Source organism: Muscardinus avellanarius, assembly GCF_963383645.1.
Source record: "Muscardinus avellanarius genome assembly, chromosome: X".
In the NCBI taxonomy this organism is placed as follows: Eukaryota; Metazoa; Chordata; class Mammalia; order Rodentia; family Gliridae; genus Muscardinus; species Muscardinus avellanarius.
This window is the reverse complement of record NC_137792.1, coordinates 43,715,339-43,734,404: the sequence shown is the minus strand read 5'-3', so window position 1 is coordinate 43,734,404 and position 19,066 is coordinate 43,715,339. Positions and strand designations below refer to the sequence as shown.

At 47.4% G+C, this 19,066-nt stretch overlaps 2 protein-coding genes across 2 annotated transcripts in view; one reads left to right on the top strand and one right to left on the bottom strand.

The window, feature by feature from the left end:
• GSPT2 (G1 to S phase transition 2) overlaps positions 1 to 19,066 on the bottom strand; it is a gene marked incomplete at both ends in the record, with an annotated part of 310,245 nt that overhangs the window by 149,442 nt on the left and 141,737 nt on the right. The gene's annotated exons all lie outside the window — the stretch shown is intronic.
• NUDT11 (nudix hydrolase 11) lies at positions 12,859 to 13,353 on the top strand (the record flags this gene model as incomplete). Its single annotated transcript, XM_080719190.1, has 1 exon — positions 12,859 to 13,353. The coding sequence occupies one exon, from the start codon at positions 12,859 to 12,861 to the stop codon at positions 13,351 to 13,353; it is 495 nt and encodes a 164-aa protein (XP_080575316.1).

Sequence of the window (19,066 nt, the reverse complement as noted above, 5' to 3'; positions counted from 1 at the left end):
GAGAGGGAATGGGGTGGGAACTGGGTAAGGGCTGACTGAGTGATGTGTGCATGTATGTATGTCTCTACCATCCTGTACCCCATTAAGATGTATAACTACAGTGCACCAATAAAAATAAAATGTACATGAAAAATAAAAAGGCTAGAAGGAAGAAAAATTGCATTTCTATTTTGCATTCTCAGTACAATAAATGATAAATATTTGAAGCAATGCATATGGTAATTAGCTTTATTTAGCCATTCTTCAATGAATATACATGATAAATATACACAATTTTTATTTCTCACTTAAACAAACAAGTGTTACTTTTTAAAAATCAGAAAAATGAAAGAATTAGGAAGGCATCATTTTAGCTGGGCACAGTGGTGCAGGCCTGAAATCTCAATACTTGGGAAGCTGAGACAGGATGATTGCAGTTTCAAAATCAGCCTGGGAAACCCAGTGAGGCCCTCAGCAACTTAGTGAGACACTGTTTCAAAATAAAAAGTAAAATAAGGCTAAAGGTTTATCTCAGAGGTAGAACACCTCTGAGTTCAATCCCCAGTACTAATAAAAAAAGAAAGAAAAAAAGCATCATTTTCAGTGAGCAGATATTAGTGGATTTAGGCAACAATTTCTATGGGTAAAACAGGGTATGCCCATAGGCTCCAAGTATCTGCCCAAAGGACATTTAAATTTACAAAGAAAAATAATAACTTTACATTGGAGTAGCCTGGTGAACAGAATGTTAACCAAGTGACCAAATTTGACATCACTAGTTATGGAATGAGTAGATTTCATGTGCCAACTGATATACTGCAGTGAGTAGAAAATACTATCATTTTTGTAGTATTCCTGGCAAAAATGTATAAGCTGAATCTAATCATAAGGCTAGTAAAACAGGCAAACGCAAATTCAAGGCCACTCTATTAGGTAGTCCATACTTTATAAAACTGTTATGGTCATGAAGGACAAGGAAAATCTGAGAACTTATTTCAGGCTGAAGAAGACTAACATGAAATAACAACTAAATAAAAATGCATGGTACTAGGCTAGATCATAGGATAGAAAATTATAAAGCTTTCTGTAAATGACATAGTTAGGAAAATTGGCCATGTTTGAATAAAGTCCACGAACAAGATGGATAATTGTATTTTATCAATGCAACTTTCCTGAATTATTTTCTTTCTTTCTTTTCTTTTTCTTTCTTTTTTTTTTTTCCAGTACTGGGGATTGAACCCAGGGGCATTCTACCTCCCAGTTACACCTCCAGCCCTATTTTATTCTTTATTTTGAAACAGGGTCTCACTAAGTTTCAGAGAGCCTCACAAGTTGCTGAGGCTGGCTGTGAACCTGCAATCCTCCAGTCTCAGCCTCCCAAGTACTGGGATTATAAGCATGCGCCACCACACCCGGCTGACTTTCCTGATTTTGATAACCATATTTCATGTATGTAAGGGAGTATCCTTGTTTTTAGTAAGAGAATTTCAAACTTACAAAAGAGTTCCAAGAATAATACAAGCAAGTCTTTGTATCATACTTCAGCCTAATACATCAATTGTTAACATTTTCCATATCTATATACTTATTCTCAATATCTCTGTCTTTGTCTGAAGTACTTAAGGTGAAAGTACATTTCTAAAGCTCTCTCAAATTGTTTAGTAAATATAAATGCATGTGTGTGTGTATTTCTGTATCTTTGTGTATATGGGAATATACAGAGATAAATCCAGACTCCTAGACAGAGACAGAGATTGAAATAGAGTGAGAGAGAATACACAAATATGTAAAATGTTAACAACTGAGATTTAGGGTTCAGCATAGTATAAATGGGAATTTTTTTGCACTATTCTTGCAAATTGTGTAAATTTTAAATAATCTCCACACGGATCTCCATAGTGGTTGAACTAGTTTGCATTCCCACCAACAGTGTAAAAGAGTTCCTCTTTCCCCACATCCTCTCCAGCATTTGTTGTTATTTGATTTCTTTATGCTTGCCACTCTGACTGGGGTTAGATGGAATCTCAAGTAGTTTTGATTTGCATCTCCCTGATGGCCAGTGATGTAACACATGTTTAACCTGGACAACCATTGGTGGGAGGGGGGAAGGGAAAACGGGGGCGGGGGGAAGAGGGCACCAAATATAGTTTAAATGTATACTATTTATGTTCAATAAAAAATTGTTAAAAAAATTAAATTAAAAAAATAATAATAATCTCAAAAAAGGATCTTCTCCACCCTCAAAAAATGGTATGGAAGTTCCAGATATCAATTTGGATAAATTATTGGATACTTAATTTCTTAGCTGTATTATAAAAGAATAGTTGCTTAACATCTGAATTAAAAATTTTACCTGTGAATAAGGATCATCATTAAGGCTATCTACCTACTGAGTGCACTGTAAGTCTTAAATAAAGTGACTATATATATATATATATATATATATATATATATATATATATATGGCATGTTTTGAGCAATAGCTAAGACAAAAGGGAATACTCAATAAATGTTAACTCGCATTAATGCCCTTGATTTTTTTTCTTTTAAAATATATCATCAATGTTGAGCATGGTGGTGCATGCCTGTAATCCCAGTACTTGGAAGGCTTGAGCAAGAAGGATTGCAGGTTTGAGGACAGCTTCAGCAAGTAGCAAGACTCTCATCAATGTAGCAAGACCCTGTTTGAAAATAAAAATAAAATAGGGCTGGAGATGTTGCTCGTAGATAGAATGCCCCTGGGTTCAATCTCCAGCACCAGACACACAAAAAGCATCATTAATTTAGACATTTGTGGTTCAAAGAACTCAAATATAACCATGTTCCTACGATGCCTACCAGGAGTTAGACTCTCTTTTTTGGGGAAACATAGACTAGTTCAGTATGAGGTAACTTTCATCATGATTAAAATTATTAATTTCAACATTTCAGACCATATTTTTTAGCTCTGTAGCATTCTAATTACTGTCAAAGCCCAATTCCCGGGCCAGACCAACACTTCCTCACAGCATCTAATAATCTAATACATGCGGATGCTGCTAGTTGTGTAAATGTGCTGTATATGTGCTATGTTTTGTACATAGAATTTAATTACATTGATCCTTCCTTCCAACATTCACAATGTCTCACAAAAACTGGATCTACCATTTGTCAAGAGCCTATAGTGTACCACACATACAACTCTAAAGAGTAAATTTTAAATATATCTCCCAAAGCCAATAAGAGGTGGCACATGAAATATCACTGTGGCCTTGTTGCTATCCTACACTGTGTTTGATTCCACCCACATAAAATATCATAAGACTATAGTCTTATTGAAGTTACTGAAATGGTTTATCTCCCATGTACATCCTGGCATCTACTTTACTCCTAAGCCCAAAATAAGTTGCTTCTTTAACCTGGAAAGAGTGTTTCCAAATGTTCCTAGGAGCCTCTTGGCATATGTTTTATAAGGCAATAAAACCTCAGAGCAGAGATATGGCTCTATAAAGGAAAAAACAAAGAAAAACAAAACCCCACAATGAACCTGAACTAGTTTGTTTAGAGTCCTTTTATACATGGCAAAGCTGTAATAAGTAGCAAGGAAGAGATTCTAAGCAATGATCAGAATAGTACATCTATGGAGGAGATACACGATTGTGGCCAGGCAAGGAGGCATAATGGGTACCAGGGTTTTAACAATATTTGATTTCACTATTTGGGGTTGTGGTTGCATAAGTTTTTACCTTATAATCATACATATTCATCTTCATGTACATATTTTATGCATTTTAAACTAAAATCAGAAAAAAAGGGAATAGGACTGGTTCCAGATCAGAGAGACACCAAGATTTGAATAATAAAAGAATTAGTATGGTTACCAGAAGAAGGAACTGAATGTACTCAACAACCTGCATGGGCTTGGAAGCAGAGTCTTTGGCAGAGCCTCCAGATAAGATCCCAGGCCAGTTGACAGACATTATTTCAGCTTTGTGAGACCCTAGGCAAAGAATTCAGTTGAACCATGAAAAGATACCTGACCTATGAAGACAGTGAAAAATGTGAGTAGCATTTTGAGTCACAAGTTTCCGGTGATTTTTTTTTTAACTGCAGCAGTAGAAAACCAAAACACTGATATTATTGTACTGAGGTTGTTGCGGCTAAAGTAACTTTCTGTGTTATCTGACCGACTAAAGAGGATGAGGAATAATTTCTGCCTTAGCAGTAATCACATGTAGCTCTATGGTATAAATTAAAATAAGCACAACTAAAGGCACAGTGCAGCAAATTCTAAATATTGAGTAGTGAAGATTAATTGTAATATAGAGGTGAAGACAGAAGCTTGAAGTGCAACAGGAACAACAAAGGACACTGGCAGGTAGGATGAGGCCAAGCGCAGCAGGAAGGGCTCCCTCCCAGGCAGGCTGTCCCTTTGGTCTCTGCTCTTTAATGAGGCAGAGCTTTCAGTTCCAGTGGGGCCACAACATACATGCAAACCAGGGAATGGCTGGTAGTGGCTATGAATTAAACTGAAATAATTTATTATGAAAAACAAGGGCTTGTTGTGATTGTCATTCCTTAAGGATTTACAGTCTGACAGGTCCCAACACATGGAGCCAGCTCCATGCTCTAATCTGAATTCTTTTTATTTTTTTTTTATACTGGGAATGGAACTCACGGGCATTCGACCTCCAATCTACACCCCCTGCCCTATTTTCTATTCTTTTATTTTGAAACAGGGTCTCACTGAGTTGCAAAGGGCCTCACTAAGTAGCTGAGGCTGGCTGAGAACCAAGATCCTCCTGTCTCAACTTCCCAAATGCAGTGGCTTGTACTACCATGCCTGGCTTCCAATCTGAATTCTAAAATTCTAATTGTGTGTGTGTGTGTGTGTGTGTGTGTGTGTGTGTGTGTGTGAATGAACAGTTTTAACAAGCCTTTATAAGTTACTGGAGTTGAGAATCTGCCTCCATGCTTTTCTGCGCAGACAGCTGCATGACACCTCAATGACCTGTAGACCCCAGGGCTCACTGCTGATGTGTTACACTGACAATTTCTGGCTTCTGTTCCAGCTCCCTTTCTCCAATAGTTTTAAGCAGCAGTGTCATACTGACATTCAAGCTGCATCATTCAGCTACAAAATGGATGATGGCCTTCCTAATTAATTTCTTGGCTTCTGAGATGTTCTCACATGGGATGACTTTTGAAGTTCATCTGGGCTTTACAAATAAAAAGTGATCCATGCACAAAAGTGACACAAATTTAACTGGAGAAATTAATGAATGAGTAGAAGACTTCTAATTTGACTGTGCAAGTGTTCAAAAGAAAAGTATATATATCTAGGAATAGGATATCATGGCTGTGAATATTCAAATAAAGGGGCTTTTCAGTATAGCTATGCATGTTTATATATACAAGGAGTCAGTTCTTCCGATCCCACTTCTGCTAATATGTCCTCGTTGCTTTCTATTTCTTTGTGTTCTCTTTCTTCTTCCTCCATGTGGCAGAGCATATGTACCATGTGATGATTTACAATTCAGAATTTACATTCCTTTTTTGTTTTCTTGTAAGATGGTTGTGAACTAAGACTCCATATGAAATATGGTAGGGACCATAGAAGGTCTGCTGAATAATATATTTCATACTGAAACATTGATAGCAAAATTACCCATTTCCAAAGTGGAGGGAAGATAGTAGAATCTTTCTGCATAAGTACAATTGGTATGGCTTCTGGGCAATAGATGCCATGCAAACTCTTCTAGAAGCTAGTGTGTGCTAAAGGACTAGAATTATGAAGCATTTGGCCATGTGCCTGTATGCAACACGTGGCTTCATGAAGAGTCCTTCTAAAAGGTAGGTTGCTGGTAAAAGTTGAACAAATGGACATTTCAGACACCAGGGGTCTGACTGCTATCAAACATAGGAGATTTAATATTGTATTTAGGGGAAACTGCAAATGCAAACAGTGACTTCCACAGTTGCCAGGAAATAAGTAACCTGGAAATGGAAAGGAAAAATGAAAAAGCTTTTTCCTTAAGTCTCATTTTTTTCCTCTGCGGTATGGAGGATTGATCCCAGGCCCTCCTGCATGTTAGGCAAGTGCTTTACCACTGAGGCACACCCTGAATCCACTTTTAAGTCCATGAATTCCTAAATAATGGTGTGGGATGAGTCTCTATGGCCACAGCCACACTGCCACAGTGACATGGAAGAAGCTCTCCAGAATGATCGACTTTCCTAGAGCCATTTGAAGACTTTCAGCGCAGCTAAGCAGAATCATTTTAAGAATCAGAATATTGATAACAAACATCACATGCCTGTGGCTCATTTCCATCCTCCAATGAACCTGTGAGATTTGAGAACACACAAGAACCCTGGGAATCCCGTTCTGATCTGAGGGACCAGTGTGTGGACATGTGGGCACACAAGCGGAGGCCGCGGCTGCAGTGGCAACAAGGACTCCTGGTCACCTATCTGCCCTCCTGGGCGGGTCTGGTGTTTGTGGAAGGGAAGGTGTCCCGCCACACCTGGAAACCAGCCCTGCCACAGAGGCCCCGGGCACCCCAGGGTCCACCCTCCACAAAACCCCAAGGGAGCTGTCAGCAACAAGTCATCTGTGTCTACAAGGAGGACCCCAAACAGTCCTCTTCCCTGGCAGCCTTGGTAATCAGGAATGCAGGAATGAAATTCCCAGCCCTTGGCCAAAGGAGCTGAAGGGAAGGCGCCAGAATGACTTCTAGGGGTAGGGATGAGAGATGGGCTGCCCCAGGCAGTCAGAAGAGGGAGCCCCAGAGGGGAACTCTGGCCAGGCCAGCAGGGTCACCCAGGCAGCACCACAGGCTCCTCCTGCCCCTGCAGCATCAGAGAAGAGCCCCTGAGATCTCCTCTGCTACCTGAGGCACATAGCCACAGGGGGAAGCTGGCGGGGAGAGTTACATAATGCCTTCTTGGATGGCAATATTCTCCATCTTAAACTGGGAGTGACATTATCTGCTTTGAAGGGCTTTACTTAAGATGAAATCAAAGAAGATAAATGGAGCGCCCGGTGCAGCGCATCCTAGCCTAGGTGCACCGTCTGTCAACATCAGTCTCAAGGTTATACTCGACTGTCCCAGAGCACCGCATGGCTCCCACGCCGCTCAATTACGCCCCTGTGATTTACCCTACACAGTATCTTATTGCAGTAGCACGCGAGGGGAAAATGAGAGGGCACGCTCCGCGTGGGCAGAGCGACGGCCACTCTGGTGCCCAAGTCCAGCACGGGAACAGTGCCTGGAGTCGGGCAGGGGGTAAGAAGGAAGCTCTGGCCCTGAGGAGGAGGTTCCAGGGAGGGTGAGGCGGGCCTGGGGTCCTCAGGCAGGTGGCCCACGGCGGCCTCCAGCCCGCAGGACACCCGACGGGGCCCCTGCATGTTCCGACACAGAGGGCAGCAGCGGCTGCCACGGCCGGCGCTTGCCCAGCCGGTGTCAACCCCAGAAGATTAATGCATTAAACACATATTGATCGCTGCCCTTCTGGTCAGAGCAGACGGTGTCCCGGATGGCGAGCCGACAGACACCTACTATGAATCCTGGACCTGTCCCCTCAGGGAGCAATCCAGCAGGAGAGGCAAACACATTCATGATGTGTACAGGCAGTTTGTACATATTCTTTTGTGGTGCTGGGGATGGAACCCAAGGCTAGGCAAGCTCCCTGCCACTGAGCACCATCCACATCCCCAAACACAGGTCCGTCCATCCGTCAGTGCTTCCTTCCTCCCCTGGAAGGGGGATTGAACCCAGGGGTGTTACTCCTCTGACCTACATCCCCATTCTGTGTTTAGTTTTTTGAAACGGGGTCTTGCTTAGTTACTGAGAGTCTCACCGCGTTGTTGCTGCCAGCCTCCAGCCCACAATCCTTCCGTCTCAGCCTCCTTCCAAGGACTGGGATCACAGGCATGCCCCACTGCACTGGCTAAACTGGGGCATTTGCTCAATGTGTGCTCCTGCAAATTCTGGGTGCTTGACAAAGGCAGGGCAAGTGTCCCAGGCTTGTGGTGTTCAGAGCAGATCCTCCCTGCTTTGGCCCTGGGAGTCCCAGAACTTCCAATGGAGGCTGCATTCTCCTGGGGGCCAGGACCTCCCAAGTGCCAAGGAGGAAGCCTGTACCCAAAGGATCCCCGAGCTGTTGTGCATGTGGGCAATTGTGGGAGAGGGGCAGCTGAGGATCTGGGCAGCCCCGAGTCTCATTCCCAGCTCCACCCACGGTCATGGCTTCCTACTTTCACCCACCCCAGCCTGGCTCTTCATCTGTGGGAGGGGACTGTGATAGTCCCTTTGCTGGCTCCTGGTTAAAGGAAGACTAAGTACATAAAATAAGGCAGAACACCCATGGATGCAAATCCTGGCCCGGAGGGACGACAGAACTGGGACCGGGGGTGGGGGGAACAATCTTGTTTTCGGGATCCCTTTGTTTCCTTTGCTCTCTCAGGAAAGTCAGAGCATCCAGCCCTTAGGGAGCATGGGGAGGAGGCACAAGCATTCAATGCTGGGAGCTAGAAGGGCGACCAGATCCTCTTTCTTCCTTATTGATTTCCTACAGGAAGGAATCCCTTTCCATGAACTTGGTGATCCTGAGCAAACACCTTCCCCAGGAAGGCGAGGCAGCGCTTCACCAAGGAGGCCGCAGCTGACCCGAGCTCTCGGTCAATGTCCTTTTCACCAGACAAGGCGATGTTGCGCAGGGCAGGCTGGGGAGACCTGGGATTCCAAACCAAGCTTCCCCCTACGTACGCACCTCCCTTTACTCCTCTATCAGATGGACACGGCAATCGTTTGGGTCTCTGAGAGATAACGGGGCGCCAGTTAAACAGGGCGGCTGCTCAACGCAGAGCTTGCTGCACACACTGGAAGACACAAAGACTGGGTGGCTTCACCTGGTCCCTTTCCTTCTGGCTGCGGAGAACGCCAAATGATTCCCTCTTTTTGGGGTTGGACTCTGATTGCAGTTAACGGTTAATGTCTGCATGAGCTAGCGTTGAAGGCATGACCCAGCGCCCCAAAACCGAGTGCCTTAAAGAGCCACTAGCCCATGGGTCAAGCATTGAGCTTGCTCCTCTGAGCAAGTCTTGGGCTACCCTTGGCTGAGCTGACGTCTCGGGCGCCTGCCACTAGTGCCCTGCCAGCTGCCCGGCTCTGCTGGGGCCGCCCATGGGTCTAGGACGGTCTTCTCCAAAGCTTGGTTAGTTTCTTCAGTGTCTGCTGGAGGGGGATGAGGAACTAGACTTGTTGGGGGTTCTCATCTTCCAGCTGGCCCGGACTGCTTTGCTCTGCTGTCAGGGCGGTGCCACAAGGGCCCCAGGCGAGGGCAACCCCAGGCTCCAAGCTCCTTTCAGCTCTGCTCACTTCAGGTTTCCTGGTCCATTGCTGGAAAATTGAGTTCATGGCGGAGCCTGGCGACAAGGAGGAAGGAGTCCCAGGCTGGCCGAGCACGATGCAGTGGGTACTTTCCCGGCCTAGTGAGTGCCACCACCATTCAGGAATGACACTGCTCCTCCTCACTAGGGAAACCCTGAAGCAGGGATAGATAAACTGGACCCTGCAGCACTTTGCCCTGAAAAAGGATTTTACCTTTTCCCCCCCTTGTCATGTTCCTCTCATACCTGCCGAAGAAAACTGTCCAATTCTGGCAGAGAGAGAGAGAGGGAGAGAGAGAGACCTGACCTGTAACTTGCCTTGTTGCATTCAACTTGTAATGTGTGGATGTCTTTGTCCAGAAACATGCTATGACTCAGGCCCTTGGTTCTAGCCCATGTCTCCTCTTTGCCTATGAGGATGTTCCCTGTCCTCTCCCTAGGCGTGATGCATAAGCACAGGCACCCGAGGAAGTGGTGGAGGAACCCAGGGGATGGCAAGACTGTGGAGGGGGGGAGCGAACCCCTGCGGGCTCCTGTAGCCCCAGGACCTGGCTGTCAGGGGCCTCTTGAACTGATTCTCCCTGCAGACACAGTTCCCATGTATGGGCTTGCAGGACTGCCTCTAGCCTCAGTCCAGCTGTCTTTCAGGGCTCTGGGTGCAGTGTTTTCATTTTCTACCCGTCTCCATGTTTTCTAGGAGGCTCGAAGGCTTCCTGGCGGTTGGCATTGCTATGGCGATGCCAACATTTTCCCATTTGGTTTGCAGGGGATCATCTCTGGAATGCACCTATGCACGGCAGCAAGGCAGGCTTTCCGTAGGGAAATTTGATTTGACGTTTGTCCTGAGGTGATTCCTCACACTTTATTCACCTCACCCACAAATCATGCCACCTGTGTCTCTAGACAGATATGACGGGCATTTAGCTTTTCTTGAGGTTATAGGGGCCTTTGCGATGGCCGCGTCTTTTCCTCTAGCTGTTAGGGTGGCTCGTGTGACTGGGGGCCCGGCAAAGAGGAGGCACAGAGCCCAGGACACGGTTTGTTCCCAGTGTGTTTTCAGTGCAGGGATGGGGGTGGGATGCCCACAGGAGCTCTTTCCTTGGTCACCCAGGGGCCTTCACTGCCGGAGCCAGCCGGCAAAAGTATGGGTTCTGAAGAAAGGACTGAGGATGAAAAGAATTCAATTCTAAGAATTTTATTCAAAAAGTATTTAATTCTATCATGGAAGGCTCGGCAGTACACTCCCGGGATATCTCTACTGACCGATATCAGTAGAGCTTATCACTCTCATCCTATTTAAACAGCTCCAGGTCAACCAACCCTCGTGCTGTCACCACCTGTGCACATAACGGTCAAGTCAATCTATCCCACCTGAGCTCCTCTTAGACCTTGAACTTTCCATGACCCCGAACCTTATTGACTCTGGACAAAAGACAGAAGTATTCTTTTAGGGGAAAACCTTAATGGCTCCCCACACTTGACACCAGGCTCAGCAGTCAGCGGCAGTGTCTCTGTTTAGAGAAGTCACTTTTGTCTCCATTCTGCCATGGGCTCTGGATAGGCCAGGATTTTGTTGCCCTTGCAGAAGGGATCATTTTCACTTTGGGGCGATATTCAGGGTGTGAACCAAGGTGGGGGAGCTGGCCTTTTCCTCTCTGCTTTGTGCTTACTCTCCAGAGTCCATTTTCGCTCCAAAGGGTTTGATGGCAAAGGGAGGAGGCTTCGGTGAGCAGCCCCCTGGGCTGCTGCCCGCAGGGAGAGACCAAGGTGCTGTGGTATCAAAGTGAGAGGACCTGAGCGGCCTTGTCTGTGAGGATGTCCAAGGGATCAGGGGACTTGGAAAGGAGAGGGCAGGGTCTAGGTTGTTCATTCGGGGGCTGTGGAGAGAAGTGGCATCTCCTGGCAGCAGGACAGGATGACCCGAGAGGCCAGAGGGCAGCAGGTGGCCATGGTCGAGCCTGCCATGCTGGGCTTCCTCTAAAAGTGAAGCAGGAAGCATCCCCAGGGTTGCCTAGTGCATGCTGCCCACACTGGCCAGCAGAGCTGCTAGGGAAGGAAGCTGGGGCCTGCTGGCAGGTCTATTTGCTTATGGTGCATGTGTGTGTGTGGGTGTTGTGAGAGGGGTTTTCTCTGCAGTCCTCTGACCCCCAGTGCAGGGTGTTGTAAGGGGTAGGGAGTGAGGCCAGGAGCCGACTGCTGTGGCAAGTGAGGAGCAGAGAGGCTAGGGATGATGCTTGGGCTCCAGGAAGGGCAGCGGCTGCGCCAAGCTGCATGGCCAGGTGGAGAACCTGTTGCTGGAGGAAAACTGCATGCTGTGACTCAGCAAAGGCACTGTGGTCAAGAGCCTGTAGTTGGGCTGGTCCTTTTGACAACACAGCACAGGGGCCTTGCTCTCTGTCTAAATGGGGCAGAGCCTTTCATCTTGGGAGATGCGGTCCTGCCTGGTCCACGGCGTGTGCGCATAGACTTGCGTGAGTGTGTGTGTGGGCTTGTGTGTGCATGCGTGTACGCACAGACTTGCATGAGCTTGTGTGTGTGTGTGCGCGCGTGTGCTTGTGTCAGGCAGCAGTGGCGGCGGCGGCGGCAGGTGCGGGTGGGGTAGCAGCAGCGTCAGGTGCAGGTTTTGGCTGCGAGGCGCACGTGGCGCGAGCCTAGTCACGACGCGGTGTCGGTGCGTCTCCCCCCCGCGGGCAGGAGGTTCCCGGCCCGGGAGGTGCGGGGCGCCTGCGCAGTGGGCCCGCGGCGCCGGGTGCTGCGGGAGCCCGGAGACCCCCGCCCCCGCCCCTGCCCTCCGCTGCTGCTGCTGCTGCTGCTGCTGCTGCTGCTGCTGCTGGTGTTGCCGAGCTCGCGCTCGCGCAGGGGTGCGGGAGCGCGCCCGCGGACGCGCGTCACCTCGCTCAACCCGGGCCGGCGCGGCGGCGGGTGGGCTGCGTGAGCGCGCGCGCGCGCGCGGGTCGGGGGGGAGGGAGGGGGTCGGGGGCCCGGGCGGCGGCGGCGGCTTCGGCGGCGGCCAGGTCGCGTCCAATCAGGCAGCGTCTCGGGGACACCGCGGTGCCCCTGCCCACCCACCCCGTCCCCGCCCCGCCCCGCCCCGCGGACCGAGGGCCCGCGGCCGCGCAGCCCGGCGCCGCCCCCGCCGCCTGGTCTGGTCTGGGCTGTGCGGGGCCGGCGGCGGCGCGGTCTCCGGGCTGGGCTCCCCTCCCCTCCCCCGCTCGCTCCCTCCCTCCCTCCCTCGCTCGCTCGCTCCCTCCCGCCCGCCCGCCCGCCGTGCAGAGCTCGCTCTCGCGTCTCCTGCTCCCTCCTCGCCCGCTCTCTCGCTCGCTGGCTGGCTGGCTGGCTCAGTCGCTGGCTGGCTGGCGGGCAGCTCGGTCGCAGCGCAGGCGCCTCCTCCCCGGCCCGGCTCGCTCGCCCGTCTCCTGCGCCGCAGCCGGCCCTCCTGCGCCCGCTCGCCCGCCCGCCCGCCTGCCCTCCCGGTCGTCTGCCCGCCCGGCCGGCCGCCGTCGAGCATGAAGTGCAAGCCGAACCAGACGCGCACCTACGACCCCGAGGGCTTCAAAAAGCGCGCGGCGTGCCTGTGCTTCCGCAGCGAGCGCGAGGACGAGGTGCTGCTGGTGAGCAGCAGCCGCTACCCCGACCGCTGGATCGTGCCGGGCGGCGGCATGGAGCCCGAGGAGGAGCCGGGCCGCGCCGCCGTGCGCGAGGTCTACGAGGAGGCGGGCGTCAAGGGGACCCTGGGCCGCCTGCTCGGCGTCTTCGAGCAGAACCAGGACCGCAAGCACCGGACCTACGTGTACGTGCTCACCGTCACCGAGCTGCTCGAGGACTGGGAGGACTCGCTCAGCATCGGCCGGAAGCGCGAGTGGTTCAAAGTGGACGAGGCCATCAAGGTCCTGCAGTGCCACAAGCCCGTGCACGCCGCCTACCTGGAGAAGCTCAAGCTGGGCGGCTCCCCGACCAACGGCAACGCCGTGGCCCCCGCCGCGCCGCCCAGCCAGCCCTAGTACGTACCCAGCCGCCGCCGCCGCCGCCGCCGCCGCCGCCGCCGCAGCCTGGGGGCGCCCCGCGCCCGCGCTCCCCGCCGCCGGCCATGTGCGGCCCCTGCCCGCCCGCCCCGCTCGCTCCCTGCCCGGCTCTCCTGCTCGCTCGCCCGCTCGCTCCGGCCCGCCCGCCCGAGAAGGGCTCCTTTTGTTCCCTCGCCATCGCGCTCGCAAACTGTCCTCCCGGTCGGTTGCCAGGCACGACTGTGTGGTCACGCCGTGTGCACGCTCCTGAGTGTGGGCTGGGCGGGGGGGGGGGCGGGGAGACAGGGACCCCCGCCCGGGGCGCTTTGAAGCCCGCTGCGTGCTGACGCTGGAACCTGTTTCCCCAGGCCAAAGCCGCCGCGGGGGCCGCGGGTTGCTTGCTGAAAGGTGCCTTATTCAAGTGCCAGCCCCGCTCGCTCGCCTGCTCGCTAGCTCGCCTGCTCTCTGCAGTGGGTGTGTGTGCGTGTGTGTGAGTGTGCGCGTGTGTGCGCGATGTGTTTGTTTTTGTTGTACAGCGCTCCTCCGGGCTTGCGTGAGCATTTGGGGTGGGGGTGGCCCGGGCCGCGGGCCGGGGGCGGGGTGCCGGGCTTGCGGCGCCTTTCCCAGTGCAGCCCCTTGCAGTCCAGCCGCCTAGGCTCCGTCCTGTTGGGCGTTGGGGGAGACAGATTACCCGCTCCGCTCCCCTCCCTCCCTCCCTCCCTCCCTCCCTCCCTCCCTCCCTGCCACCCCCTGCCCTGCCCTGCCCGAACTGATTTTCGCATTCACAGCCTCCGTCCCTCCTGGCCTGTGAGCTGCTCTTGCGGGGCGGGAGGCCCTGGAAAGCAGACATTTAAGTTGCAAAGAAATACTGGGACTTGGACATCATGTGCTTTTCCTGCAGTCGGCAGTCCTTTGGAGCCGCGGCAGAAATGACACCGAACTGGCCCCTTTACGGAAAAGAAAAATGCTTTTCTTTTTGTCTGTTCATACGTAGATGCTTTGGTGTCCCGAGGACTTCCCCCCACCCCCAAGCGGCGACGTTTCACTGCGGATTCCAATGGCCATTTCCCATGCGCTTGAGGAGGCGAGGCGGTGGTGGGGACCCTATACAATACATGCGTGTGGATTCTGGGGCAGTGCTGGAGAAAGGCACTGCGATGTGCGCGTCTCGCCATCAAATCTGTATGCATAGACTTCTCCGGTTTAGCCTGCTCTGCTTGCCACTGACCGCTGCCCCTTTACAAACCCCACACCCTCGGGAGAACCCCAACCCCAGGGGCCCCTGGGTTCTCCCAGGGTGAAGCCCCCCTGCAGAGAAAGTTACCTCCCCTGCTCCCCTTTTGGGACTTGGTGACAACCCCGAGGTTTCACTTCCCTGGCTGGCAGTAACCCACCACAGGAATGAAACCTTGCTGGGTGATTGCATCCCAGATTGAGTGAATTAAATCGCTGTTAACAGACTTTGCAAACTCTTAGGACACCTGAACAGGCTTTCTCATAGACTGAGGGTAAATGTTTCGTTTCACAGGGCCAACTTATTTTAGATGCTGAAATCAGAAATCCCATGTAATATATATATATATATATATATATATATATATATATATATATATATATATATATATATATTCTTTTTTCCCCCTAGATGTGTCAGAAATTAGGTCGAAGGAAAACTTCCTTTTGAAGTGGTTTTTGGGGGTGGGAAAATTATTCCATGCATAACTTTTAAGTTTTTAAAGAACATTTTATGAATTAATAATATTTAGTGGGGGAAAATGATTATCTAAAACATTTTGTTACTGCTGAGAATAACCTGTTTTTAAACAGATTACAACTACATGTTTAATGGAAGCACCCCGTAAAATATTAGTGTTTTGCTGTTGTGCCTCATACATACAGCACAATTCATAAATCTTGACTGTACATACAGTTTAATGAATTGTTGCTTGGTAAATGCATGCAGATAACCAGCCTGCAGTTCAAGAAATTATCATTGCCTATAACCCACAAGTCACTACATTTCCCCTTTAATTATTCTTCTGCTCTCCTGTTTCTTAATTACCAGAGTAGTTTTGGTTTTGAGATATATCTGCCCTCCTTTTTGCTGCCCTTTTCTGTATTTTATTTTCCCCTCAACACCTATAAATATTTTTCTCCATTTGGTCTGTATTGTAATTCCACAAATTAATGATTTTACATGCTGCCGAGAAGGGTGTGTCATTGCAATGTCTAAAATGTGTATCCCCTTTTTTCAAAACAAAATTCAAGTTTAAGTACAGATAAAATATGAGTCAGTTCACAAAACATTTTCTGCACTCATACTGCAAAGGAAACAGTTAATTAAAAATGGGTGGCTTTTGAAAGCCCAATGACAGCTTTATGAACTGGATTACATACTCTGATTAAACATGGTTGAGTATTTTTCCTTTTTCCTGACAAAGTGATATATACTGAACATATTTGAAACACATTTTTGATAAATTATGAGTCCATTTATATGAAAAGTAGAAAAAAAGGCAAATCTATGGAGACAGAGAGCAGATTAATGGTTGCCTAGTACTGGCAATAGGGGCTAAGTTTGACTGCAGAGAATGTAGGGACTAATTCCAAAGAAATTAACTTTTACTATTCAAACAATCGGACACAGGCCCTGGGATTTTCACTCCAATAACCTAGTCATCCAAGACTAACATTGACACACAGATACAGGATTCTATTTGTGGGTATTTTTGTAAATTGCAGCCTCTTCAACCTGAAACAGTGTTTCAAATATGTTCTGAGGTTTAACTTGTACTTGATATATTAGAGGCAATAATGCATCATCTTATTTATTTCTTAAGTCACATATCTGACAAAGGTAAAAATATACAATATTTATAACTTGTTAGTCTACTTGGGAGCAGTGGCACACACCTTTAATCCCAGTATTTGGAAGGCTGAGTCAGGAAGATTGCAGATTTGAGGCCAGGATGTGGTAATTTAGCAAGACCCTGTTTCAAAATAAAAATAAAATTTGGCTGGGGATGTAGCTAAGATGTAGAATGCCCCTAAATTCAAATCCTAGTACCAATTAAAAAAGGAATTGTTTGATTATAAATATGTTGTGAATTCAGTACCTTCCTTTTATCCCAGAAGCATCTAGAGTGAATAATACTGGTTTTTATAGGATTGATTGTCAGGACCATTTAAGTAGCTTTTGTAAATTACTTTGTGGAACCCAATAATTAAAAACTCCAAGGAGATTATTTTTTTCTCTTCAAGACTAAGTCAGTAGTTTTGAGTTACAACAGGTGACCAGAGGTACTATATAGGAAACATCTACCAACTAATTGCTTCAAAATATGATGTACAGTTGGGATTTTTTTCCTTGTAAGAGTGCTATTAATCATATATTTTTTTTATGGTTGCATTAAAATTGGAGCTGAATTTTATAGCCCTGTCAGTTGGAAAAAGAATACAGATAAATGTGGTTTGCAGATATGAATCAGAAATTTATTTGCTACATGTTTTGTAATTGGCTTATGTTTTCCATTTTTGGTTGGTCAAGTTATTTTTTTATTGAATCCAGGGGCCTCACACATGCTAAGCATATATTTTACCACTGAGCTATACTCCCAACCCACCAATTGCTTTATTTTTACAAATATATAAAGAGGAAAAAGGTTAATACAGATATATAGATATAGTACAAATGTGTTTTTGCCATATCTGTAATAATGTACATTTCTTTCAAGAAATTGTGTGCATGTACACTTTAATCTGTTGGCCACACTTTAAAGAAGCAAACTGAGGGGAGAAATCATTATGAAATAATCCAGTTGCTTTATTACTTTGCATAGATTCATTTCAGATAATTGATTTAGGAATTTTTAAATTTCTTTGCATGGTTTTATTTGAAAAGTTTCATCTACAAATGCCAAGTTTTTAAAGATGAAAAATATAATTACATACATATGATTATTATGGCTTACCTTGGCCAGTGCTTTCACTTCCAGACTTTCTTTGTTGTAGGCACTCCCCAAAAGTATTTTATCACCCAGGTGTAGTGGCACATACTTGTAATCTCAGTAATTTGGAGGCTGACACAGGAGGATTACAGGTTTGTGGCCAGCCTCAACAACATGAGACCCTCTGCAACTTAATGAGACCATATTTTCAAAATAAAATAATAAAATTGAGCTAGGAGTATAGCTCAGAGGTAGAATGCTGCTGGGTTCAATCTCCAGCACCACACAAAAAGTAATTATATTTTTCTGGTTGTTGTCTCCTGATAAGCTATTATACTGGATTTAGCAGATTTTAAACCTTTTTGAGCCAACAACACAATGAGAAGCGGATGTCACTATGGTGATTGTACTAAACATGACATTTTTATGAGGGAGAGCTTGATGTGATAGAAACTACACCGGCGCTGGGAAGTCAGACAGACCTAGTTCCAGTTCTTACTCACTCTAACACAGCCAAGTCATCTAATTATCTGTGGCTCAGATTGTTTTTCAATCTATCATTGGAGATGATAAAAATAGATATTTCATATATATCTCCAGTGAGAAGCCTTTTCTGACTGTCTGGATGTAGAACCCCCAACCCCCCATCCAGAGTAATTGTTCTCACAGTTTGGCATACCTATGTGGTCACAAGTCAACAAATACTTTTATGATTGGGAACCGGCCTAAATTATTTCCATAAGCCTAGATTCCATAACATGGAATTTAGGAATATATTTTATGTCTTAAATACTCATTCCCCTTTTACAAAACTTTTGCTATCACTGGTTTCCTAATCTTTGTGGTACTGGGGAGCGAACCCAGGGGATTTCTGCCTTAGGTATACAGCCTTCCAAGTCCTATTTTATTATTTTTATTTTGAAACAGAATCTCACTAAGTTGCTGAGGGCCTAAGTTTCTGAGACTAGCCTTGAACCTGTAACCTTCCTGTCTCTGCTTCCCGTGTATTAAGACTCCAGGTGTTCACCACCATGCTTAGTTTCCCTGACTTTTGTGTCATGATATGTATTGCCCTGTAACTCTCTCAGCTGCTGATCAGAATTGAACAGCATGAAGACTTTCAAAGTGCCAAGTGATTGATGTACAAAATAAGCTCTCACTAAATATGTCAGTTTTAAGAATTGTTAGTATAAGCCTGTTCAGTGTATGTTGCTTTCTTTTTTTCCAGATGAACAGTAAAGATGTTCAGAATTGCCCTGAAAGTATCATTGATGTGAACCCAGTGCTCACTGCGATTGTCAAGTACAAGTGAGCACTTCCAATGTTCCCAAGGAGACTGCGCATCTGGTTTTCCTCCTCCATCTTGGGACAGACACTCCTTCCCTGTCTACTCCACTGACTACTCTTGCTCTGGTTGTTGTACTATTGTACGTGAACAGACTCTTAATTCAGCACCTATAGCCTTTTGTTGTGCTTTTTTGATGTGTCTGCCTTTTCCATTAGGCTATATCTTTGAAAGCAAAGACTATTTTCCTTACTCTTTTGCATATCCCGCATCTGAGACACTACTTGAAATATGGTTGGCATCACTGAAGGTCTTTGATTCAATTACTATTTTGTAATCCCTGTGTGGTAAAACATTCCCCTTCTAATCTGGTGCTAGTAAGGTATATACTGTCTAGGCACCATGTGTGTGGCTTTTGTGTATCAGGTGTTTCAGAAACACTTTAAGACAGTCGTAAGATGTTCAAAGACAAGAATGATTG